Source organism: Mizuhopecten yessoensis, unplaced genomic scaffold (genome assembly GCF_002113885.1).
Source record: "Mizuhopecten yessoensis strain PY_sf001 unplaced genomic scaffold, ASM211388v2 scaffold11133, whole genome shotgun sequence".
Lineage (NCBI taxonomy): Eukaryota > Metazoa > Mollusca > Bivalvia > Pectinida > Pectinidae > Mizuhopecten > Mizuhopecten yessoensis.
The window spans coordinates 1051414-1077833 of NW_018408896.1; the positions used below are offsets into that span (position 1 = coordinate 1051414).

At 37.8% G+C, this 26420-nt stretch overlaps 2 protein-coding genes across 2 annotated transcripts in view; one reads left to right on the plus strand and one right to left on the minus strand.

Annotated features, from left to right (window-relative positions):
• Window positions 1-26420, minus strand: part of LOC110466404 (WD repeat-containing protein 6-like) — a 36379-nt gene that overhangs the window by 2517 nt on the left and 7442 nt on the right. The window contains exons 12-23 of the mRNA XM_021522857.1: window positions 26256-26383; window positions 25562-25750; window positions 25011-25163; window positions 24630-24710; window positions 23951-24130; window positions 23634-23691; window positions 21860-21928; window positions 21011-21437; window positions 19708-20333; window positions 19307-19456; window positions 18715-18812; window positions 11040-11110 (exon numbers count right to left, since the gene is read on the minus strand). Of these exons, the coding sequence (XP_021378532.1) occupies window positions 11040-11110; window positions 18715-18812; window positions 19307-19456; window positions 19708-20333; window positions 21011-21437; window positions 21860-21928; window positions 23634-23691; window positions 23951-24130; window positions 24630-24710; window positions 25011-25163; window positions 25562-25750; window positions 26256-26383 (2230 nt within the window). The remainder of the gene's footprint in view (window positions 1-11039; window positions 11111-18714; window positions 18813-19306; window positions 19457-19707; window positions 20334-21010; window positions 21438-21859; window positions 21929-23633; window positions 23692-23950; window positions 24131-24629; window positions 24711-25010; window positions 25164-25561; window positions 25751-26255; window positions 26384-26420) is intronic.
• LOC110466405 lies at window positions 6119-14368 on the plus strand. The gene is made up of 2 exons (XM_021522858.1): window positions 6119-6642; window positions 12249-14368. Exon 2 carries the CDS (start codon window positions 12272-12274, stop codon window positions 14336-14338), a length of 2067 nt encoding a protein of 688 aa, XP_021378533.1. The 5' UTR covers window positions 6119-6642; window positions 12249-12271; the 3' UTR covers window positions 14339-14368.

A 26420-nucleotide genomic window follows, 5' to 3' on the forward strand; every position in this document is an offset into this window, starting at 1 on the left:
TATGTTATGAAATACAAATGTACTCCTTAACCATTGTCAAACATCCAATCTTACAGTATTACATCTGAAAATAACTTTAAAATATTGAATGCTGGGACTTAATTAGGCCCAACAGCCAAGGTCGACAGGTCTGACAAAAATAAAGGTACATGTGCTTTTAAAATCAATTGGTTTCTAAAGATAACATTTTTCTTCTTCTATTTTAACTTTAACACACTTTTTGTATGATTGTTATTTAAAAAAAGTATTTTCCTTGGCTGTGCTTGTACAGTTTTCAAAAATAAGTATGTTACAGCATAATGAAACTTACCATAAATGTATGTCAGAGTATCAATTGGAATGTTAACCATGTTATAACCATGCCAGATAAAACCATATCAAAAGTATAAAATAGATAGTGCGTATTAAAATTGAGTCATTGAAGTTGCATTGTACTATGGAATACAGACACCGTTATGAAAGCTGTCCATTCAGAATAAAATCTATAGAAAAAACCCCACAAACTTCCATGCTGCCAATCTTACAGTGACATAGGCAATTTGATTTTTATAACTTGTATTTATCACTCTTGTTGACCTGAATGAAAGCGTGCAGGGGTCTTCATGTGGGAGGGAACCAGTGTACACAGAGAAAAACCTATGTGGATATGCAGGTCACCCAAAATCATTTCACGTCAGATCAGGATGTCAAATCCCGACTGTCTCGGTGAAATGCGAGTGCCCTATACAGTGCACTACCCGAACTCCCCAAATAGATTAATCACTTAGTTTTGGAATGTACCATCCTCTGTTCTCCAGGGTTTACGCTCACTTTCGCTCTCTACACCCTTGGAATATGTCATGGTAACATCGAAGGCACAGTATACATCACCTTGTGAGTGAGACGAGAAGACTAGTTTGATCATTTGATGCATATCAAAGGAATCTGTCGGTCACGTAACTGTAAAATTAACTGGCCTTGAAGTCGGGTGTCGCTCCTCTTCAAAGTACATGTATCAGCCTAGCGATTGGTCTGGTTTTTTTCCGAGACTAATCAAATACATAGCCTTCAATTTCGCTATGACGCATTCCAGGGGTTCAGAGAGCAAAAGTAAACGAAACGCCCGGAGTATCGAGGATGGAATGTAACCAGATTCTACCTTTTTAATATAATTCACTAGAAATTCTCTATCCTACAATGTATTTTTGGTATCGGCAGCAGGCCCTGTTGGACTATGCCTATTTATAGTAACCATGCATGCATGAGAAGGCAATCTTCTGCCTATATTTTCTTGTTGTTGAGTTATTCATCAGCCAAATATCCGAGTGTTTTTTTCCGTAAATTCACGATTCCAAGGACGAACCGGTAAGAGTATGGTGGTAACTTTCAAATGTGGAGGAAAAAGTCATTTTGCTAAAGAGTGACCGTTGTCGAAGCCCGCTTAGAGGGAGAGATGGCTATAGGTCTTGGCGTCGTTTGAAGAACCGAGCAGATCGATGTGGACCTGCAGGTAAGACAGATAACGGGTCAGCAAAAGAAACTGGTAACGATGATTTGAACGAAGAAAAGCCGACACCTGGCCCAGGGTGTCAGCTCTAGAGGATCGGGCGTTACATTACATCAAAGAGTTAGTCAAGGAAAAACAAGATTGAGTAACTTCACTATGTCAAGCTCAGCTCAAAGGCGTTGATGCCAAAGCTCTTACTGACACTGGCTCAGGTTAAGTTTAATAAGAGGGGCTTTTCATGAGCGGCAGGAGGTCCTGTAAAGTCGCAAATTAGACGGAAACTTGCCAATACGAGCTACCTCGGTGAAAAATGAACCCAAAGAAATGTTAGGGGTTATCGAAGTGAATGTGCCAAAGGGGGAATCGACGTTGTGTTTTGATGTTATGTAGCTCGTAGAGTCACACATCTTACACTTCTTGGATAGGATTTTATCCAGAATCGTTGACTTCTTATTGATTGGCAGGAAGGAACTCTAAGAATTAAAGCGATACCAGAAATATGTACCATTTATTCCCAAGTGGCCGGCTTTCCCACGAGTATGTTCCACTAAAGCCTTACTCACCGATATTCCAACCAGGAGTAAGAAAAGTGATTGAAGTCGCCCTTGATCCAAATTGTAAATATGATGTATTATTGGATAAGTAATTATATACCAGGATGATGATCTAATGGCTGTTCGAACAGCTTTGTTTAACAAAGGGCGGAACTACATTAGTGAATGTGATGAATGTGTCACCAAACGCAAATATCCTACATCGGATCATTCTATGTAGCCGTCGAGAAAGAGTTGCCATTGCCAGGGTTGGGTACGATATTACTTACGACGGTATCGGTGCTGTAACCCTCAACCGACCAGGGGTAAAGTTCACGTGACTTTCGATTTGGATAGTGAGTTGTTACAGCCTCGGGAAAGACAGGAAGCCGAAGCATTGCTAAAACGTGTCAGTGACATAGTATCCAAGACGTCTAAAGTTATACAGAAAGGTTTCACCATAGTATTGATACAGGAACTGAACTACCCATAAAACAACCTACGCAGAGGCTTCCTGAAGCGTTATGCGATGCAATTCAGGAAACTGTGAACACATTGTTGGAGAACCAGATTACCCACCAAAGCTCAAGCCCCTGAAGTAGCCATGGTGTCTCGATTCAGAAAAAGGCGGGTTCTTACGGTTTTGCATAGACTGAATGCGATAACTAAAACAGATGCACATCCCTTGCCCAAATTAATTACTGCCTGGACTGCTCCAGTGGTTACTGGTAAGTGCCCGAACTTGAGAGAGACAAAAGGAGACTGCATTCACCGCCTGTGGAGGCTTACATGAGTTCAAAGTGATGACATTTGGCCTGACCAATGCTCCCGCAAAGTTCCAGCGTCTCATGTCCTAAGTGTTATCTGGTATAGATTGGAAGACCTGCCTGGTATATTTGGTCGATATGATTGTCTTATTCAACAACGTTTGCTGCTCATCTCTAGGTGTTGGAACAAGTCTTTGGATGTCTACGGAAGTGCGGTTTGAAGTTGAAGTCAGTTGTTTCAAGAGATTGTGGTGTTCCTAGGACATCATGTATCAAACAACCGAATTCAGAAACTGAGGTAACAATTTTTCTTGTTCTGGCAGCCTTTTATAAACAATTTATATCAAATTTTGCATCGGTAACTGACCCTCTGCATGCTCTGACCTTGAATGAGGCGAAATTGCTTTTAATTTTCAACAGACAGCACTGGTGCGACCACCTTATCTTGCATAACAAGAATTTCTCTTGCCATTTGGCGTACAGAATGACGCATCGGACTCGAATGCAAGGGGATAGAGAACATGGTGTTGAGTATGGGATTAAAACCCTGACAAAAGCCGAGAGGAAGCGGATAGCGTTTGACAAGGATTTGGGGAATGGTTTGGGCCATCTGCCACTTCCAACCATATCTTACCGGGGCCATTGTACAGACAGCCCACAGACTTGTTAAACGCACAACGCCAGAAGATTGGTTAATGACCACCCGGTCGGCGGGACCGCTGGTAGGTGGAGATGGGACTAGAAGTGGTTCACCGAAATAGAAGCGACAATGCCAACGCTGATGCATGATCAGGATTGCCAACAATCAGTGGTGAGATTGGTAGTATGTGACCTCTATGGCAAAGTCTGGCAGCATAGACCTATACACTGAATCAATGTGGCAGAAACAAAATGCAGATCTAGATATGCGTTTAACTAAACAAGCATTTCCATGTCCTGGTCATGTGTGGCTATTTTACCAAATGGCCGGAGTCGTTCGCCTTACCAGATCACAAAGCAGAACCAATTGCCTCAAGGCTTTGTGATGAGCCATCCGTCCCGGTGGAGATCTAGAGGCTTCCTCCCTATCATGACAGTCCAGCAGAGCCAGCAGAGGTGGAAAGTGAAGCCGAGGAAAATATGTTTGAGATACCCAACTTAAGTGCAGTTTCTGGCACAGGCACATCTGATATTACATCGGACATGTAAGAACTAGATGCCTTGTCTTCGGAAGACAGGGAACAAATGGATACTTGGGTTCCCAGCAGAATTCAGGGTGGACGGGTCACTCGGAGACCTGTCACCATGAGTGACTTCCTTTACTGTTGTAGCTTTAACCTGATATACAAACATTAGACATGTTTTTAAAGATAGGAAGGAGGGATGTAATGCCCTGAGGTGTTTCGAAAACCCCAGAAAGAGAGGTGCTCCGAAGGGATGGCGGGAAAGGAGCACGTTTTTTAAAAGAAGAAGCAGAGAGTGACAGCTCATACGGACGAGAGAGCTAGTGAAGGATAGATCGGAAAGCGTTTAGGTGAAAATTCTAATTGTGAGTAACTAATTGCCATTGCATTTTTGCCGTTGAGAAAACATATCCTGATATGCAAATCACAAGGTGCTTCACACACGTACAGTCTACATGTACAGGTTGGCCCACTACCTATATGTTATTGGTTTTCAAGCCCTTATGAACTAACCGCGATCTCGTACTCATATCGACAGAAAAATGTGCAAATTACCTAGGACTGTGAATAACATGTGTACAATTAATAAATGGAAAAAAATCAACAACTGGAAACTGTTCCTCAAACAGTAATCCGAACAAACATTTTTCAATAGATTTCGCCTGCCGAAAGTTTTTCTGTGCCTCAACTTTAATTTAAGTGTCAAAGAAAGACAACCGCTAAAGGTTTCCTCACTCCCGACTCAATGGATAAACTTGCTAGGAGTTGGTAAACAAGTTTGTTACTAGTGATTTCGTTGGTCAATCTACTAATTATGACATCATGTAACGATGCCTTATGTCTTCATCGTCCATTGTGACGTCATAGTTCATGGCAATTATTTCCCATATCGGAAACACGTTGTTCCCAAGTATATATCTGATTGTTGTGGGAGACAAAGGTCTCCAAACTCGTGATGTTTAACTAACTCGAGTTAGATAATTATAGATTATCAAACTGTGTTTTCATGGTTGGTCGTGAGAATACTCTCGTCGCCAGCACGTGGATACAAATCTGTGGTGGCCTATGGATTTATCCACGTGGTCGCGATAGAATATTGTTCTCACGACCGACCCCAACAACACAGTTTCATAATCTAAAATTATCTCCCTTGTGAACAACGTGTTTCCGATCTGGGAAACAATTGCCATGAACTCGAGATTTTATCCACTGTGTTTTCAGTGTGTATCGCGAGAACAATATTCTAATGGCGACCATATGGATAAAATATCGGGTCCATCTGCGGTGGCCTCTGGATTTTATCCACTGAGTTTTCAGTGTGTATCGTGAGAACAATATTCTCATGGCGACCACATGGATAAAATATCGAGTTCACCTACGGTGGCCTCTGGATTTTATCCACGTGCTCGCGATGAGAATATCGTTCTCACGACAATCCACGAAAATTGTTTATGACTTCCTATTCATCATCTTTATACTACTACCTTATATGTTTCTCCATTAATAAAAAGTCTGACAAACGTTACCAAGATAACCGCGGAGGTATACAATGAGCATTAACACTATGAAGAAATTTATTTTTAAAACAATTAATTATTATCGTCATCGCTTTCAATATTGTTGTAATCCTCATAATTGTTTTCATGACATTTTTTTCTTACGAAGATCACCTTTATGTTGATACTATTTCCGGTTCAGGACGTCACCTGGCGGGAACAGACGCTCTTTTTTTGAGAAAATACGTTCCCTAATGGGAAAATCCATTCTCAAGGTTTTCTGAAGTTGTTCTCAACTTCTTCTTGATGCGAGAAAATTACGTGGGGTCGATTTTTGGACATCGAGAGCTTTCCATCCTTTCTATTCCATTTTTACCGAAACATGTAAAATATCTTTGTCGCAAATTCGCTATGATTTCAACGTGGGCCGAACGTACCATAAACTGCCTATTTTCCGACAGAAACAAAAATCTTCAAATACGGACGGGTTTTTTGTTATTATTTTATGAAAGGAATGACATTTCACTTCCAAATAGTGTATATACATATTTCCATACATATGTTATAATGCCCAGAATGACTAATAAACATGGGCAGACCTTGCCCCAGTCTCCCCTACTTACACGAATACATCCCAGCCTGCATTATTGACTCTCATGTAACAAGGCCCATCTTACGCATTTGCTGCCTTTTGTGTGACGCTATGCTACCTGCTTTGGATGTAACTGTACAAAACCGCTTGGAACTCATAACACGTAGACTCTGCTACAAGCTTTACATGGTGAACAGTGCGAACTAAACAAAACAGCTTGTACACAGTAGAATGGAAGTGCAGCTTGCCGTTGCGCCACCAGGCGGTGTTTTATTTTAATCGTAATATATTATCCTTGTGCAATACGTGTTTTAGCATGTTTTAGTCAAGTTTGACTTTGGACCATGTATATAAAGCTCGAATAGGCCTACACGTTTTAGGACAGTGTATTTAAAGCTCCAAAACGAGTGTAAATATTTTTATAGGGAATGGATCCTACCAAGGTTGTTATACTCCACTCAACACAGAGGTTCTCCTATCCAAGGAGGGAAGTCCTTAACAGAACATAACATAGCAGCCTTCATTGAATTTTGTTCGTCAAGGTTGATCGAATTTCTGGGATGTCTGTCAGGATGATCTATGAACGTGAAGTAACATACAAATAAGTAAGCAACCTTTTGCAGTAATATTATACATAAACTGAACTGCTTACGTGTCGTGTGTTTGGCACTATCCACAGGTAAATCATACATCAAATTACATTTTATAAGCAAATTCCTACCAATCTAGACTGCTCCCGGTGTGATATTATGAACGGTTGTGACAGAATCGCATGTTTTCTGGAACGTTAGCAACCTTGTTAATATTGTTGGTGTATTGACAGACGAGGCTAGGATCAACCTCCCCAATACAGAGAGAGGCACCAAAGATAAAACCACCCTAGCAAGCAAGAGACTAGATGATTTTGTTTTTTAAGGCAACAATGAATTTTTCATTTTTCTTTTAGGGGCGGCAATTGCTCCTATTAACCCGCTGTCTTTCTCGAAGCGATATTCAAGATGGCGTACCGATTTTTACCATGCATAGCAACCAGACGCTACTAAAATGACATGCGCATTCAACACTCGCAATATAGGTTCCGGGACCGCTTTACTAGAAACTTCCAGATTTTTTAAAATATTTAAGCTGCAGTTTTTTAAATAAAATTTATTTATAGTAGAATCTTTTTCGGGTAGTCTTATATATGATTTATTTGAAAGAAAATTATTTTTCATTCTTTTCCCCATTTAACATAGATCAAAATCAGAAGGTCACAGCAAACATTATCATATTTTGTTTTTGCAAACAGCGTTTATCCTATATAATGATGTTTCCTTCGCGCTTCGGCAGCGAAAATAAATTGACAGGATGTGTTGCATCACTTGCATACGTACTCTTGAAGGTTTGACAAACTACAAAACGATTGGGTCATGAATGAAATATGTCATTGTTTTTTTTCATGTATGGGTTCATTCTGAGCTAGATAAAAAGCGTATTCAGCAAAACTGCACAGTTATGCGTGTTTTACGGACTTATATAGCTAATCCAATTCCGTGATGTTTCATGACTTAAAAGTTCTTACATTTTCCGGACGAGGTTCCGTTGTATTTTGTCAGTTACAGACGATGGCCAAACTAAAATATCCTCATGTAGCGTCAAGCAGATCACGTTGTCAAAAGCTACAGCTTGATAAAATGGTGTCGAGGAATTATATACAAATGTAACACACGGAAACCTACATGGCAAAACAACGATAATATAAGTATAGGATCAAAAAGTGCATCCGACAAATTTATGTAAAATTTTGGGCATGTGATCTTAGTATCGCAGAGAGCATAAATACGTCAGATACTGTATTTAGAAACAAAATATCGCTTTTGAAACATCATGTCGAAGTGCCGATTGTCGGCCTTTAACCTAGTAGCTTTAGCTATCGGATTACTTCATTTTCTTAGATTTGACGTCTATATAATTGAAATGTCAATAAATGTTATAAGTGTTGAAGTTTAGAACGTCTTCGAGTTATATGCACGGCGACATATCTTCCTCGATACTCCATGGTTTACGCTCCCTTTCGTTCTCTGCACCCTTGGACTATGTCATAGCATAATCGAAGGCTCAGTGTACATGTGCGCCACCTAGTTGATGAGACAAGAAGACTAATTCGATCATTTAATGTACATCAAAAGGATCTCGCGGTCACGTAACAGTAACAATTAACAGGCTTTGAAGTCGGGTGTCACTCCTCTGTAATCTATCGGTCAGAGAAGAAACACCATGTCGAAGTGCCGATTGTCGGCCTTGAGCCTAATAGCTTTAGCTATCGGATCATTTCATTTTCTTAGATTTGATGTCTATATAAATGAAATGTCAAGAAATGTTAGTGTAGTAATTGGTCAGATTTTTTGTAAGAAGATTGACGACACATAGGCCCACGTCGAGTTGCACTTAGATTTGACGTCTATATAAATGAAATGTCAAGAAATGTAAGTCTAGTAATTGGTCAGATGATTGTAAGAAGATGGACGACACATAGGCCAACGTCGAGTTGCACGACGCATGTGATGTGCTCCCATTTTATTTCAAAAAAGTTTCTTGTTGGGCAAGAACTTTGTATTTTTTTAATGAAACGTGTTAAAATATATATTTCGTATTTAACTTGTGACCTTTTAATATTTATTCCATGCAAAACATTCATTGCAGTTAATTTAATCTCCATGAAATAATTATTACTAAGGCTACTTTTATTTGATTGGTTTGGTTTAATATTTGGATTTAACTCCATTGAAAAGGGTTAATATTTCTAAAATTTAAACTATTCGACCCACATTTTATCTTTCACAATCCAAGACGGAGCTCGAAACTGATTTACTCTCGTGAGTTATGCCATGGTGTTAGTTTTCAGCGATATTAGTTCGAGTATATTTTTTTCTGCTAATTTACACTATTAAGTATTGAATGCTGAAATTTGATAGGTCTGTGAAAGTATGTCTCCTTTTAAAACCAAATGCTGCTAAAAATCACACCTTTTTTCTCTTTTGAATTCTGACTTCTTCTGGTCAAAGGCGAGACTCTACACATCTATATTTGTAAATGGCAGACCAAATTAAACAGACGCTTATTCGGGGATATATATCTGAGGCAACGAAGTCCGTGGAACGGTCATTTAGAAGTTGAAGCAGTATAGGCTATAACAAAATTTAGATAATTTGATATGCTACTGCACAAGTAAAGTGGTGATTATGAAACCGAAAGTAGAATACATCGAGCACACGATCGTATACCTTAATTTGAGCCATTGTGACTTTATTTGATTTTAAAAAATTCTTTCCATTGGCGGTGCTTATCCGATAAAGTTTTCAAAAATAATTATGTTACAGCATAATGAAACTTACCATAAATGTATTCTACAGTTTCATTAAGTAGTTTTTACCATAATAAAAGTCAAATCGAAATGGAGAAAGTAAAGTGTGAAGTAAAAAGGAGACAATGAACTATCGTTTTTGCACGCTATTACTTTGGTTATATTATGTATGATCCTCGATAATCCGCTCAATAATGCTGTCTGAAGTCGGAGAGCGTAACCTCTTGAGTATCGATGATGTTTTTGTAACATGAGCGAGATGGGCCTAGTTTTGTTAGCTCATCTAGTCCAAAGGACTGCATGGTGCGGCGACCGTCGTCCGTCCGTCAACTTTTTCCTTAAAACGCTACTCGTCCTGAACAGATCATTAGATTTTGACAAAATTTGGCCTGGAGCATCCTTGGGCAAAGGAGACTCAATTTGTAAATGGAGAATGTGCCCCCCCCCCCCCTCCTTTACGGGGCAGAAGGCGGGGCCAAATAGGGGAGTAGATTTTGTAGAAAGGGAACAGAGGGGAGGGTAACACAGTAAACATGTAAAATAATCCTTCTTCTTCCGTAAAAATGGAGGGATTAAAACCAAATCTAGTATAAAGTTTTCTAGGGTAAAGAGAAATCAACTTTGTAGAAACAGAGGGTGCAAGTGCCCCCGTCCCACCCGGGGGACAGAGGGGCTCAGGTCATTAGTGGGGACACAGGGATAAATGTTTAAAATCATTCTTCTTCTGTATTAGTGGAAGAATTTTAAACAAATTTGGTGTAGAGCATCCTTGGGTAAAGGGGACTCAATTCTGTATTATAATTAGATGTTATGGTCCCCCAGGGGGCAAAGGGAGAGGGGCCCCAAGAGGAGCAATAGGGGAAAATCTTTAAAATATTTTTCCTTCAACCAAATTCTGATTAGACAAACCCTAGAGCAACAAGGACTCAGTTTAACATAACTTGTAGTTTTTACTCCCCTAGGGGCAGAGGGGCATAGCCTGATAAGTTATAAAGTAATACTTTTTCTTTGATACAGAAGAAGGGAACTAAACTAAATTGGATATAGAGTATCATTGGCCCAACAGGTTGCAATGTTTTATAAACCATACTGTACCTCCAACCCAATGGGGACAAAGCAATGTAAGGGTGTTCCTGAGAGACAGATCCAATTGTTGGAAATATTTGCAGTATAATATTTAATGAGAATATTTTGCAATGATACAGACACCATGAGGAGGTCTGCCCAATGAGAAAAAAAAACCCAGAAAAACAAACATGCATTCATGCTGCCAATCCTCCAGTGCCATGGGTTTTAAATACACTTGTAGCATTTAAAAGGCAAAGTTGACGGACGAATTACTAGGTTCTTCAGTTAGTTAGAGCAAACAATATATTATACTAGCTCAATGCTGCATCATTGCAATGCAGTCATCAAGGCTGATGGTGGTCACACATGCTGCTAAGTGCAAAAACTTACAAACATGACCCCCGCCCAAAGTCAACGTCTAAAACTATCGCTGAACAGTAACAAATTATTCAAATATTTAATATACCAACAGCATACATCCCAATACATCACTTCATACTAAATTCAACATATTTTAACAAAATATGATATAATATAATACCATTCTTGTTAACCCTTATTTTTTTGCCATATGTATTTTTTATATCTCACCTGTCTGAGATCCATACAGTCATGCTGGAAATGTCAGAAACCTGTACAAATTTACACCACACCAGTTGTATCTGTAAAGACAATACACAATACAAGTAAAACATTAGGTAATATAGAAACCTCATGTAGTGAGATAATGGTTTCCAGAGCACATCTCAGCTTCTGTTTTATGAAATGGCATCAAACTTTGTACATCATGGGAAGGTGGTGTGCTTTTGTTTAAGCTAACACTTGAGTTAAATCTTGTTTTTATATAGTTTTATGTTAATTCTGATGATAAGCAAGATAATGATATTCAGAAATATTTAATTTTATCACTACTTTTGTTCATCTTTGTTTTTGTTTCCTTGTAAACTGAGTTTGTTTCAGTGTCTCTCTGGAATTAAAATAATTTAATGTTCAAATTGTTCAAAATTAAAATTTGAAATCTAATTTTGCTTAAAATGATATAATTTTTCAAATAGGAGCAGTAATATTATAATCTGAAGTAATAAGCTTTGTTAAACCGGATTATTTCTAATAAATAAAACAAGTTGTTGTCAATTGGTATTTACTGTACACTGTCAATACAGAATATGAGATACAGGTCAAGATTCCTTCTTACAAACTGGAATTTAGCAACTCCTACCATCCTGTAATGTACATAATTTGCATTTCGTGTAAATGATAGTAGTATCTAAAACACACAGGAGTGTGCAGAACCCTTTTTCATGATGGCTCCTTAACCTATGGTTTTCCATAGGAAAACATTCCTTAAGTTATCAAAAATATTTCCAGAAATTAAGATCTTTCCTGACTTTAACATGGAAAAAATTATTTCCTGAAGTACAGATATGGTTGTAAAACTGGTGCTCAGGTAAATCATATCATATAGTACCCTCAGTCTAAATCAGACTCTGTCTAAAGCAGACTCTGTCTAAATCAAACTCTGTCTACACCAGATTCTGTCCAATTCAGATTTATGTCTAGACATGCCATTAAGAATTTGATTTCAATAATTACAATTATGTTTGACACATAGAATCTCTACAATATGGAACTCTTGGCTAATCGCAGCTAAAATGTGTTGTGCCAGGGCCATTCACTTTGGCAGATTCCACTGTACATGTATCAGTAAAGTTATACTAGAAAATTAACTTGCAGTTCAGTTGATGAAAAAGTAGGCATTACCACATTCTCAAAGTATTAGTTTTAATTTCTGTATTACAGATTACATCCGGAAGACAATCAGAATGGATTCCCTGGATAGTGAGCAAAGGTCTGTACTCCTGTCAACATTCTTAGATCACAAATTTACAGGGACACAAAAGGAGGTGGACATCATTCAGAGGTCCATAGTCTTACAGGAACATTTAGAAAATACTGGCCGCAATAACGTTTATCAATTTCTAACGGGCAGCCATGCAAAGGGATTTTATCTACCGGGTTCAGATGAAGATGTCATGGCAATAATCAAGAAAGTTACAGTTATGTACCCTGATCAGTGCATTTCTCCACACATGGCACACAAGACAATTCTGTACATGAGAGAGGCAGACTGCCGCCCTGGCTATGTAAAGCTACAGTTTGGCCAAGTAGGACAGGGATTTGATTTACATTTATATAATTCACTTATAGCAACTGAAGATTCAGTTTTTGTTTCCAGTGATAAGTTTAGAGAGCAAATGGTGAGTTTATTAAGTGAACATATAGGTCTGAAATACACATCCAATGGCCCCAGCTGTACAGCAAATTCATTTTCATATGATTCTGACACAGCTTTCTCCTTTCCATGCAACTGTTGGCCAGAGGAGGCTAATGAATGGATTACACGTACACGTTTGTATGGATGGCCACAACACACCTTGATTGACAAGATTGTACACTGTGGATGTCATCTAGTTGCAGTTGGAGACAAATGTTCTGAAGAAACAAATTTACAATGGAGAATTTCATTTGTAACAGCAGAGAGATCTTTAGTTCACTCCTTTAGTCACATCCAATTCAAAGTATATGCTTTGCTGAAATATTTCTTAAAACAAATAAAAGACACATTAAAAGAAGACATCGGGGATGACGATATCTTGTGCTCCTATTTTTTAAAAACAACTCTTTTTCATGCAATAGAGAATTCGAGTCAAATGTTCTGGCAAGAAAAAAACTTGTTTTATTGTTTCTGGTTTTGCTTCAATACACTGATTGCCTGGGTGAAGGCAGGGTACTGTCCCAACTACTTCATCCCAACCAACAACTTGTTCCAAAGGAAAGTCCATGGACAGCATCAACAAATATTGTTAGACATTTTGAACAAATTTTGTAAGATGAAATGGATGTGTCTGTCCATAGGAACCTTCTACAAACCCTCAATGTGGGAAGAGCTGAGTAATGTCTCAAAAAATCCTCAGTTTGTTTGTCCTAAAACTGCAGAGGAAATTTCCTTCCACCAGGATACAATAACTGCCTCCATTTTAAAAATGGCTATGGCACCACGTGATACTCCACTTGGAACCATCAGGGAGGGGATTGACTTATTATCAAGATCACAGTCAGATTTTGAAGACATTTACACATACCACTATGCTATGATGGGTCTTCAAAGACTTGCAACAGAGCAGGCTTATCCAGATCACATGGTTGCTACAAACAACAAGACCAAGTACAGAAGTCTAAAGAAATGTAAACACTGGATGATTCCCAGTGCTTCAATGGGTACAGAGCTGTTGCGTGTGGCCACCTTTCACTTCCTGACTGGAAATTTCAGTAAATCTCTTGATATGTGCAAACAAAGCATGGATCTTGCATCATGCTTCACTGATAGCATGCGACCAAAAGCAAAGCTTCATCCACAACAAGAAGCAAGGTATAGACATGAGTATTGTCGACAAGGACAAACATTAGACAGGCTACAGAAAATATTCGCAAACATTATATTTTTTGATAGCAAAAACTTTTATCCTCCTCATCTCTGTCTAGAAATGTTGAAAGACAATGCATATGTATCTATCCCACCATTGCCGTATGCTGTGTTTCTGTCATTCCTGTGTTATCACAAGCTTGGAGATACTATAGGATGTGATGCAGCACTACACCAACTGATTGAACTCCAACATGATAAAGAACGAGGAGGACACAAATACTGGATAGTTCACACTCTCCTCGGGATCTGTTACCAAATACTTAGAGACAGTCACAGGGCAATCAGAGCTTACTGGGAGTCAGCACAATCAAAGACTGCTTTTCATGAGTGGAATCCCGCTATTAAAAGAATAGCTGTGGTGTGTCTATGTATGTATGTCTCACAGACGTCTGACAGAGGATAGCTGTGGTGTATCTATGTATATATGTCTGACAGAGGATAGCTGTGCTGTATCTATGTACATGTATGAATGCCTCACAGAGGTCTGACAGAGGATAGCTGTGGTGTATCTATGTCTCACAGACGTCTGACAGAGGATAGCTGTGGTGTATATATGTCTCACAGAGGTCTTACAGAGGATAGCTGTGCTGTATCTATGTATGTATGTCTCACTGAGGTCTGATAGAGGATAGCTGTGGTGTATCTATGCATGAATGCCTCACAGAGGTCTGACAGAAGATAGCTGTGGTGTATCTATGTCTCACAGACGTCTGACGGAGGATAGCTGTGCTGTGTCTATGTATGTATGTCTCACAGAGATCTGACAGGAGATAGCTGTGGTGTGTCTATGTATGTATGTCTCACAGAGGTCTGACAGAGGATAGCAGTGCTGTATCTATATATGAATGCATCACAGAGGTCTGACAGGAGATAGCTGTGGTGTGTCTATGTATGGATGTCTCACAGAGGTCTGACAGAGGATAGCTGTGCTGTATCTATGTATGAATGCCTCACACAGGTCTGACAGAGGATAGCTGTGCTGTATCTATGTATGTATGTCTCACAGAGGTCTGACAGAGGATAGCAGTGCTGTATCTATATATGAATGCATCACAGAGGTCTGACAGGAGATAGCTGTGGTGTGTCTATGTATGTACTGCTCAACGTAGGTCCAACAGAGGATAGCTGTTTTGTCTGCATGGCTCACAGTGGTCTGAAAGGGGATAGCTGTGGTGTATCTATGTCTGCATGGCTCACAGTGGTCTGCCAGAGGATAGCTGTTTTGTATCTATGTCTGCATGGCTCACAATGGTCTGACAGAGGATAGCTGTGGTGTATCTATGTATGTATATGTATCACAGTGGTCTGAAAGAGGATAGCTCTTTTGTATCTATGTCTGCGTGGCTCACAGTGGTCTGAAAGAGGATAGATGTAGTGTATCTATGTCTGCAAAGATCACAGTGGTCTGAAAGGGGATAGCTGTGGTGTATCTATGTCTGCATGGCCCACAGTGGTCTGACAGAGGACAGATGTGGTGTATCTATATGTCTGCATGTCTCACAGACGTCTGACAGAGCATAGATGTGGTGTATCTATGTATGTATGTCTCACAGAGGTCTGACAGAAGTTAGCTGTGGTGCATGACTGTTGCTAATTCTCAGCTCTAATTGGATGAGTGAGGTCATGTGACAAGTCTGTAAATCTGTTCAAAGAATCGAAAAGTGATACAGATTGTAATTAATAATAAATTTGTATGTAATTGCCCTGTCTTTGAACTTACAGCAGGTCAAATTACTGCATGCTAATCACTGCCTTTTCTTCGATATAATTACAGTCAACAATATGGCAGATGAACATACATTTTTCATCTGTTGCTTAGAAAGAAAATGACTTTTGAATCTTTGAGACAAAGACTCTGGAAACATTAATAAAACAAAAGATTCTATGACATAATTGTTTTGTATGTATTTGAAACAGAAGAAAGGAGTTGAATCTTTCAAACAATATGTTATAAACTGAAGCTGATTGTGTGCTTGAGAAGTTCTTTGCCAAGGTGAGAACAGGAAAGGAGAGACTTGTCAGAAATCAAGCCGGACTTCCATTCAACATGGTCTGAACAATTATATGTCAACTACCACTGAATTCAATATCATGTGATAAAGAAAGTTCTGTGATGTTCAAAGCTGTGCCCAAGGAACTAGACCAAACTGGTAAAGGATCTGTCAAACTTCCAACTTACTAACAAGATGACCTATGATTTGGTCGACGAGGCAGCGAAAATCTACATCATATGAAAATAAGTGATTTTGCTTGCATGGCTGCTGCAACAGGAAACATATGTTTATATTCCTAACAACAAACTCATTAAAAACCATCAAGATGATGGAATTCAGCAAATGGCAGGATGAAAAAAGTTGAAGGTATGCATAATTTTGAAAACATTTACATAATTATGTATCTAACTTGAATTTGTAATGTCAAAGAATCATGAAAATTGTACGTTGATTATTAAAGATATTCTACTTAAGTATTCTGAAAGTTGTAAAAAGTTTGAATTGAGATAAGGTAACATTAAAGTATAATGATATTTAACCGTAAAATATTATTTAAATTGATTTTCGAAAAGGTTTTTTTGCTTTATATTTTTACAGATGACCGAAACTGTTCAATCACTTCAACCCCATGTGTAGATATTTTCTCCAGCGACTAAAGCATTGGGCTTCAATGCAGGAAGTGGTAAGATTTGGTAGGACGCCTCCCCTTCAGACTAAATCACCTCGGGGGGAATGATGCCTCAAATAAGTGTTGCTGAAGATAACTGATTTGTCATCTCAGTACACAAATCATTCCCTAGGAGCCCTCGTTGTGCACTAGCTTGATTGACAGTGGGAGTTTCCTGAGTAGATAGTATGTCAGTTACAGGACACAAAGCTGAAACCAGCTTAAAATATACAATGGGTAAAAACTTCAAAACACATCATTGATAGTGTCTGCCTAGATAATGCCAAGAAACCAAGGTTAGCTTCAAATATGACAAGTCATTCCACTTCAAATTATTAACAACTCTTGACATTGATCCGTTGTTGTGAACTAGGACCCTATGACCCAATTCTTTTGTCTAATTCTCAATGTGAAAATATTTTGAACGAGCTGGGAGACTTAATAGCTTTGATGATGCCATTACTAATTACCAAATCAAATTTGATTTATGTTTTATAAATTACACTACTGGATTGAACTTTCAGTGAATTATCTAATCAAATCTTAAACTTTTTGATGATACCAGTATTGTGCAAAATATTTACTTGAACATCTAATTGAATACCCACAACAGAAGTTATGTAACATGTACTTCAAATTCGATCTGTCATAGATAAAATCTAATATTATGTACTGGCTAAATGTATATTATTGTGTATTTGAATACATTAGTAGACATGGTCAAACTGCAATTGTACAGACATTTTGCTAGAGTTTGGGATGTGAAAATCCTCACCTCTACCATAGCCAGTGTGGGAGAGGTTTAAGGCATTAATATATGGACATATCATGTAGTTGTTTACTTTGAAAGAAAACTAAAGATGTTAGTAGTGAGGACTCTTTGGTCGTTTCTTTGAGAGGGACTGTCCCTCTGTATCATTGATTATCATTTCAATATGCACTTACCGGTAACATTTCAGTGACATAGTTTTACAGCAGTGTACACTTAAAGAGGTATTTCACATCCTTCACTTTTGATGAAGTGTTTTGTTTTTATTTTATTTTCTGATCACAGTGCTTGTTTATTATCACTATTCTTATTTGTTCACATTAATAAAACACCTTACATTGTTGTTTAAGTATCAAACTGTTATTCTCTAAAGTAAATATTAACATTATTCTCTATTGCTAATCCTATTACCTATTATTTCAAATGGTCGGCCTTGATTGTTAAATTAGGTATATCAGTTGAATTTATATAATTATTGATGTTATTTAACCTGTTTGTGTTATACTGCAATCTTCTCATTGTTGGGAGATGGCTTAATATAAGAGCCTACTCTTGTTGCCAGATCCCTAATATTACACTATGTAAAATTATATATTATATACAGCATATTTGTAAATAAAATATTGTTTAAACCAAACTGTTATTCATTATACAAAATAAAGCATCATCTTAGCTCACTGGCCCAAAGAGATCCTATATTGAATTCCCTTGGCTAAGGGATGATCAGTGCCAGTCAAAATCCCTTCAGCTGTTCTGGACTAGAAGACTTGAAAAGTAACAGTTGACAACAGTCAAACGATGAACCCGGTGTAATGGCAGATGCACACTTGGCTTTTTGGGATATATGAGTTTACTCATATGGGCAAATGACTGCAAGACAAGAATATTTGTAGACTGATGACAGATTTCAACCCTGGTATTCACAGTAACAGTGACCTTATATCCACACTGCTGAAACAAAAACTCATTTGAGGAATCTGCAGTGTCCTTAATACATGTCCTGAAAAATGTTTCATCCAATAAGAAGGAAAATGAAGCCAGTGCCATGATAAACTAAAATTCTTTTCAAAGTAACATTGACCTCGACTTTAAATCTATGAATCTGAAATGTGAACTCTTTCAGATTTGGGTACTCTCATTTAAATCAAAAGAAAAGTAAAGTCAGTAAAGCAATGACAATAGTAAACTTTTTATAAGAGTGACCTTCACCTCAGATCCTCAACCATGAATTTGGAACTCGTTTGATGTATCTGTGTAGCAACAAATGAAACGTGAAGCAGTAAAGCAATGACATCAAAGTGTGTGACAGATGGATGTAATTTCAAAATGGAATCCCTTTCAATACTAACCTGCGGGAGTTTTCCTGTTTCTGTGGAGATGTCCCATACACACACCCTCTGATCCACGGAAGCTGTTACAGCCCGTCTTTCTCCTAGTATATGTAATCCTAGGAAAAGTAGAGAAACGGCAGGACAATGGTTATATTGGTCATTAAAAGATTTATAAAAATATCAATGGCTTGGTAACTGATTTCATTAAATTTGTTGTGAAATTATTTTATGTGAAATCAAAACAAGGGACAAGTTTGGCTGTTTAAAACACATCTTGAAAAACGTGAAATACCAACAAATGTTTTCTGGTCTCTGTAAAAATTTACCCTGCCATCATTTAACATCTATTCAGTCTTTATTAGAGTGTGGAAATGTTGTTCAGGTATATACCAAAATATTCTGTTGTGAGCTGTTCTAAAAAATAAATTTTATTTTAAAAACTAAGATTTACCCTTATTATTGAAATCTGCCCTAATCTGCCCTCAGTGGTAAGTTAAGTTTATTGATTCTACTGGAATTTATATTTAAACACAGTCTTGCCCTTGTGATTAAAAAAACAAACTCTGATAAACCCTCGTTATTTACATAATGATACAGATGCACTTCTCACCTGTAATCTGTGCTGAATGAGCATTTTCTTTTAACACACTCCAATTCGTGGTGACCTCTAAATGACTGGTGACCTTGTTGGTTGCCATGGTGATGTTTGACAGCCCCAGAGCATTGTCGTCTCCACCACTCCCTACCATATACTGACAGTCTGTAACATAGGATACATACAAATTCATAAATCTGCCAAAATTGGGAAAACAATTGTTTCTACAATGTATTTCCAAAATTACATGACCACTTCTATCGTCCAAGGCTTCACCACATTAACATAACCAAATTCACTCTTCAATCAATTGGACTTACATTGTACAATATGCAAAACAAAACATATACTTTGGCATTGCAATTAATAAGCATAAAATAAACCAGATAGTATCTTTACAAGATAAAACTGCTAACCTGTTAATTTGCAGATATGTAGACTGTTTACTCCTGACTGATGAGATGATATCACAAATACGGGATCCAAACTATCTCTGGTGGCTGTGGCAGCCGTTGTTTTCAACTTATTACAATGTCCTGTGTAAGATGAATCTCCCTGACAACGTTGGTTGATGTTATCGTCAGCATCATGACGATGTTCATGGTGGACAGTGCCCTGTCCCGTACTACACTCTGACTGTAAATTACGATGTTTATGACAAGGACATGCACAATGATCCTTCATGTTTGGACAATGATCTTGGAGAGGTAAATCCGTTTCTCTTTCACTTGTCACTTTTAAATCGTCTTTCTTATCTGCTGAAGCAGGACGGATGGATTCTACACCTTCACTGCAACATTTACACTTCATTTCATCACGGATAACTTTTTTATGATAATTTTTCTCTATGAAATCTAAGACAAGGTGGTTGAGATCCCAAAATGCAACACGGCCGTCAGTTGCTGCGGAGAGACACACAAGATGGCTGCTGTTATCTGGTGTGTGATGGATCATGCTCAGTACTTGAAGTACACAGTGGTCATGGAATGCAGACTCCTCTAGGAGGGTCAGGGTCTGCACCTCCTCATCAAAACAATAGAACCTAAAATAATGATAGGATTTTAATGAATCAAAGAAAGAGTTCACACCAGGTAAATTACTGGAAAGGTAAGAAAAACAAAAAAAATACAAAGAGTTAAATATCAAAGACAAACAACATTAGGCTAGTTGCTGTTTTACCAAATGTAACAGGGGTAAACTGAGCTTTTCACATAATTAAAAAAATAATCATTCCCCCCTTTTTATTTCTTCCACATAATACACACACCTATATTGATTATATCTCAAATTAAAAGAAAGTGAGTCGGGGCTCATGTAGAAACATAAGTGTGACCCTTGACCTCCATCAACAACGTCCAAAAATCCAATCTGACACAGATCTCTTGTTACCAAACTATGATGTACATATAACTAAATCTGTTAAGGTGTTCGTGAGATATCTTATTCACAAGATTTTTACTTTAAAATGGTCAAGTGTGACTTTTGACTCTTGATCCCTGACCCATAACCATCAAAATCTAATCAAGGACAGAACAGAAGATAGTGTAAATATAAACTTAATGTGTTTGAGAATCATGATAAATCTTGTTCACAAGCTTTTTACTATGAACACAGAGTAAGAACTACCCCCAGACAGTGATCACTATATACCCTCTACAAAGTGAGGGATATAATACACAAACCAATCTAGATATTGTATACAGAGTAGATGATACATACCTGACATAGCCATCTGAACAAGCAGCCATTAAAATATGGACACCAGGTGGTGCTAAAGACCATACATCCTTTACCCTCACAACTGCCAGGTCCATAAAGCGAGTCTCGGGGTTCGGTTTGAGGTTGTGACCTTTCCATGGCTTCCTGTTCCTGTTGTTCCAGTGATCAATCATGTAATTATATAGAGTCTCGTGTGAAACACCGTCCACCATCAAATCTGTGTTACCGTGGAGACCAGATGGTTTAGGAATGGTCACCCTCCATACAAGGAGCTGTGCTCTACCTCCTCCAGAAAACAACAGAATCCTTTCAGAATGAGGTTGTTTCCAAGGTAACCCTGATCCACACATAGCTAGAGTGCGAATGCTGGAGATGTGACCTTGTAGTGTGGTCAACTGTTTTAGCTCCGTCACACCATATTGATTGTCTTAAGGGAGTGTTAAGAAAGTTAGGATGAATACAGCTATCAATACATAGCTAAACCCTTTTAATACAACAACCACAACAGTATGCTAGACTGGTTGTCCACATTCTAACCAGCGATTTTATACACAGTGTTTTCTTTATTTACAATCCAGTGACTTTATGAGAATAAAGATGGGAATGAAGGTGGCTAGATTGATGGGTATTGACTTGAGTTTTCTTTGTTTATAGAAATTAAATGATCACAATCAAGAAAATAACATGTACAAGAAACATAAGCACCTACCTCTAGTCTGAAGGACGCTTTACATCAAAATACATTAGGTAGAATTGATTCAAGTTCTGCATGTTTATAACAAGTGAAAATAAATAATTTACCTATTATTACCAGCTAGGTAAGTGTATGTTAAAACAATTAAAGGATACCTGTTAGTGACAGGAGATTGACTTGAGTGTCCTCACTACATGTACCAATGATGTGAACAGGGCTGCCACCTGGTGGGGAAAACATGAAAACAAAACATATATGCTAAATTTCAGGTGACATTTATGTAATAGAAGTCATTTTTTCATTACTTTACTAGAACCTCTGGTTTACTAGTCTAAGACTAACAGAATGACCTAAAAAGAAGCCGAATCAGTAGAAAGCAGCCAGCACTTTACCAGGGTGACATATATATACTCCCCCTCAAGGAATTAACTTGGGTCATAGGGATTCTTGTGAAAGTATGACTGGGTATTTTTGCCATTATTTTCTGGGTCCCTAAGGTAACTATTTTTCAAAGCATCTTCAAGAAGTTGAACCCTGGACTTTAAGCTTACTAGTCTTATGCTCTACCAAATGAGCTAAAGAGAAATTCTCCTTGACCGAGTTGGAAGGAAGACGTTAGTATTTCACCAGAGTGACGTTTAAAAAATATTCTTTCTGAGATAAAAGTTTCTTGAACAAAAGTACTGCCCCTACCCTGATGTGGTACAGGAGTATGTATATCAATGGTGTGAATGTAAATCAATAGTCAGTCTTCTTCATCATTGTTATAGATTGATAACTTTGAATGGAATTGGATGTAATTTCACACAGTTCATAACTTCATAAAAGGGGCTTTTATTGACTTGTTTCCTTTTGTGGACAAGCAGACAGGAAATGTACATCAATATTTCTGCATATTGTGATAGCTGATCAGTTTATTGGTGTTTAACAGTAGTTACACATGCCACTCCTAAACCCAATCATGTTTCTTATCCTGATCATAACAATCATGTTTCTTATCCTGACCATAACAATCATTTTTCTTACCCTGATCATAACAATCATGTTTCTTATCCTGATCATAACAATCATGTTTCTTACCCTGATCATAACAATCATGTTTCTTATCCTGACCATAACAATCATGTTTCTTACCCTGATCATAACAATCGTGTTTCTTACCCTGATCATAACAACCATGTTTCTTATCAAGATCATAACAATCACGTTTCTTATCCTGATTATAACAATCATGTTTCTTACCCTGATCATAACAATCATGTTTCTTATCCTGATCTTAACAATTGTGTTTCTTATCAAGATCATAACAGTCGCGTTTCTTATCCTGATCATAACATTCATGTTTCTTATCCTGATCATAACAATCATGTTTCTTATCAAGATCATAACAATCATGTTTCTTATCAAGATCATAACTATCATGTTTCTTATAAAGATCATAGGATTCACTGTTCTTACCCTGAACATAAAGATTCATATTTCTCTCATTCATGTGATTATATGACAGAACTGTCCAGGGTAAGAAGGAGTGTTAGAAATTTCTATCTAACACCCAATTTCACGTGGGACATCACAATGGGACAACATTGACGTGACATCACGAAATTGGATTATTCTGATTTGAGTTTGTTTTGTTTGTTTCTATGCTAATTTAGTGGTTGGAATGAGAGAAAAATACTCTTTCATGTCCAGGGATGTAGATAGGGAAATTCCATCCTTAGGATTTTCTAAGTGGTGCAAACCCTTGGCAGAGCCTCAGGTTTTACCCTTGGCAGAGCCTCAGGTTTTACCCTATATAGCTACTTGAAAACCCCTTTGGAGGAATTTCCCTATTTTACACTCCTGACAGTTTGTCACCAATTTGAAATTCCAGAGGGTGGAATTTCAATATCCTACACCCTTAGTCATAGAAGAGTCTTGTATTCTTACCCTGATCATAAGACTTTAAATGAAGAATGTCTGTTACTTCTCTGCCATGCAGACTCTCCTGTAAGAAGTACGGTAAATAAAATGTAAGTGTCAAAGTGAAAAAGATTACCTTTGATACCCTTGCTCCATGCCTTTTTTTTATACACAGATTATTAAAAATGGTGACTAAATGTACAATGGGCTGCTGAGCTAATGAATAAACACATTATGATAATTCTTGATTCATTTTTTTTTTCAACAAAGAAGATAAAATGAAATACAACAACAAGAAAGTAAATGCATTCACTGTTGACCTAAGGAAGCTGTTGGTCTATTACCTTGAGTAGCACTTGATTTGTAGAGAGTTCTGTCTCACACAAAACTACCTCTCCTGTCCTGATGTACACAAATCTGATGGAGTTGCCATGGATACGGCTGTCCCAGGCTCTGTGTCCACCCCCACATGGTATTTGTACCAGCCTCTGGTTGTTCTGGTTACTCCATAATACAAAATTATTCTGCAAATTTAAGTGTGAAGTGTTAAGTGCAAATGGATTTAGACATAGGTTCTTACACTGAACTAAATGTACCAGACATACTGCAAATTGAAAATGACATGCTTAGTATTTAAGCATCAGAAACAAGTTCATTCACATGGCATTTCATGAGGAATAGCTATGCTATGATTAAATTCACACAGTGAGGAACTGAGTTGGTCCTAGGACTAGCATAATGAACTATAAAATAGTTTATATTAAATTTGTCCATCAACTGGCTCAATTCATCATCCCCTGATCTGGCCACTATCTAAATATTTCATTAAATGCATTGAACTATATCAAAAACAACTGATATATACTGAAATGTACTGAAAGCCAGTGGAAGTTAATTGGTAAACAAATCTGGTAACCCCTGATATAGTGTTATTGTGTCTTATTTCAATAGAAATACAATTATTTGAATATAAAGACTGATAAAATCTAAATATAATAAACTGTATGTTTAGCCGAGACTTACCGAATGGAAACCATATACAAGAAGGTCTCTGTCTTTGCAGGTAAAGTCCAATCTGTCCAACCAATCAAATCCCTTGTGTATCTGTGACAACAAAGAAACAAATAAATAAGGTATTATAAAGATACACGAAATTTGGTTTTACAAAGATGCATATACAGAAAGCAGGCAGGTCTTACTTGTTTGAATTTCACTTCCGAGAAGGGGTAATATTTACAGCTATTTACTGACGACATCCATCTTGTTACTGAGGATAACACCTACTTTGTTACTATGGACATCATTTATCTTGTTACTAAGGAGAACACTTACCTTGTTACTAAGGAGAACACTTACCTTGTTACTAGGGAGAACACTTCCCTTGTTACTAAGGAGAACACTTACCTTGTTACTGTGGAGGAGAACTAGTTTGTCCTCAATGACCTCATATTGATTATATGTCCCATCTCTCCCTGCTGAGTAGATGTAGTTGTCATGGTAACAGATATGAGTCACACAAGTTTTACCATGAATCCGGTAAAACGTTTGGACAGATGACTGAAATAGGATACCAACACAGGTCACTACTGGTATACTGATTCACTGTTCTAGCAGGTTGTATATTCTAATAGCCAACAAGCCCTTTAAGGGTTTATTTTGCGGCAAAATGATAATGTTGTCAGTGATCAAGGGCAGACATTTAGAAAAAGAAAGATACATGTATAAGCAAAAAGTGAAAAGACATTGACCCTTTTAGGAGGCTTTTCTCAAAGCCATTTTTGGTAATTATGTAGTAAAATAATAATGTCCTCAGTGATCACAGAAGACCAGTTCAGAAAAGAAAGACCTAGATAGGAATTGAAAAGGGGTAGACCAATTAAGGGGGACTCTCCCCCTTATTTAAATCTAACATGTGTCCAAACGATAAACGATAATACTAACAAAGATCATCTTACCTGTGATTGTGGGGAGGGTGATGTCCTCATACAGTAAACATGTACACTACCTCCACGGTCTCCACACACCAGCAGGTCAGAGGTCATGGTGGCAGCCGACACCCACCGGTGTTTACAGGGAGGTAACTCTAGGCTACACAATTTTTGTAGGGTTACCTGGTTTGATGAGAGCCCCAGCTCCCAGTATATCTGTAATCAAACAATGGATATTAGTCTTTATGTAGTAAGGACATGTAGGTGATCTTGTTTACTCAGATTTGCATCTTTTCAAAATTGTTTAGCTATTTAGATTGAACGCTAAATTATAGATGTATAATAAGGTATCAGTATTGTTGTCTAAAATTTGCTTTGCTTAAAATTTACAAACGCTATCCAAAGCAGTTATCATCATACAGGTCTAGAATCAAATTTGAATTCCACTAGTCAATTGGGGTAGTAGTTTCCAATTTTTACCAGTCCATGTGTAAATTCCACTAACTCATTATTATTCTACAAGATAATCAATATCAAATTTTGACTAGTCAATCAGGCAAGCGATTTAGAGAACCACTCATCCAGCTGGAGATTTCACTAGTCTCTGACAATAGGGCTACCCTTATTGTATAGCCCTGTCATAGCATACCAGCTACATAATCTAAAGTACATCTATAACTTCCACTTTCTACTGAAATTTTGTACTAAATTACCGACTGACCATTTCACCATCTGGACCACTGGTCAGTAGGCTGGAGGCTGAGATCCAGTTGATGCTATACACTTTTCCTCGGTGCACATCGAAATCTTTCTGACACCACTCCAAATCCATCACATTGCAGGTTGTATCTGCAGGAAAAACCAGAATACCTGTAACTCACATGTG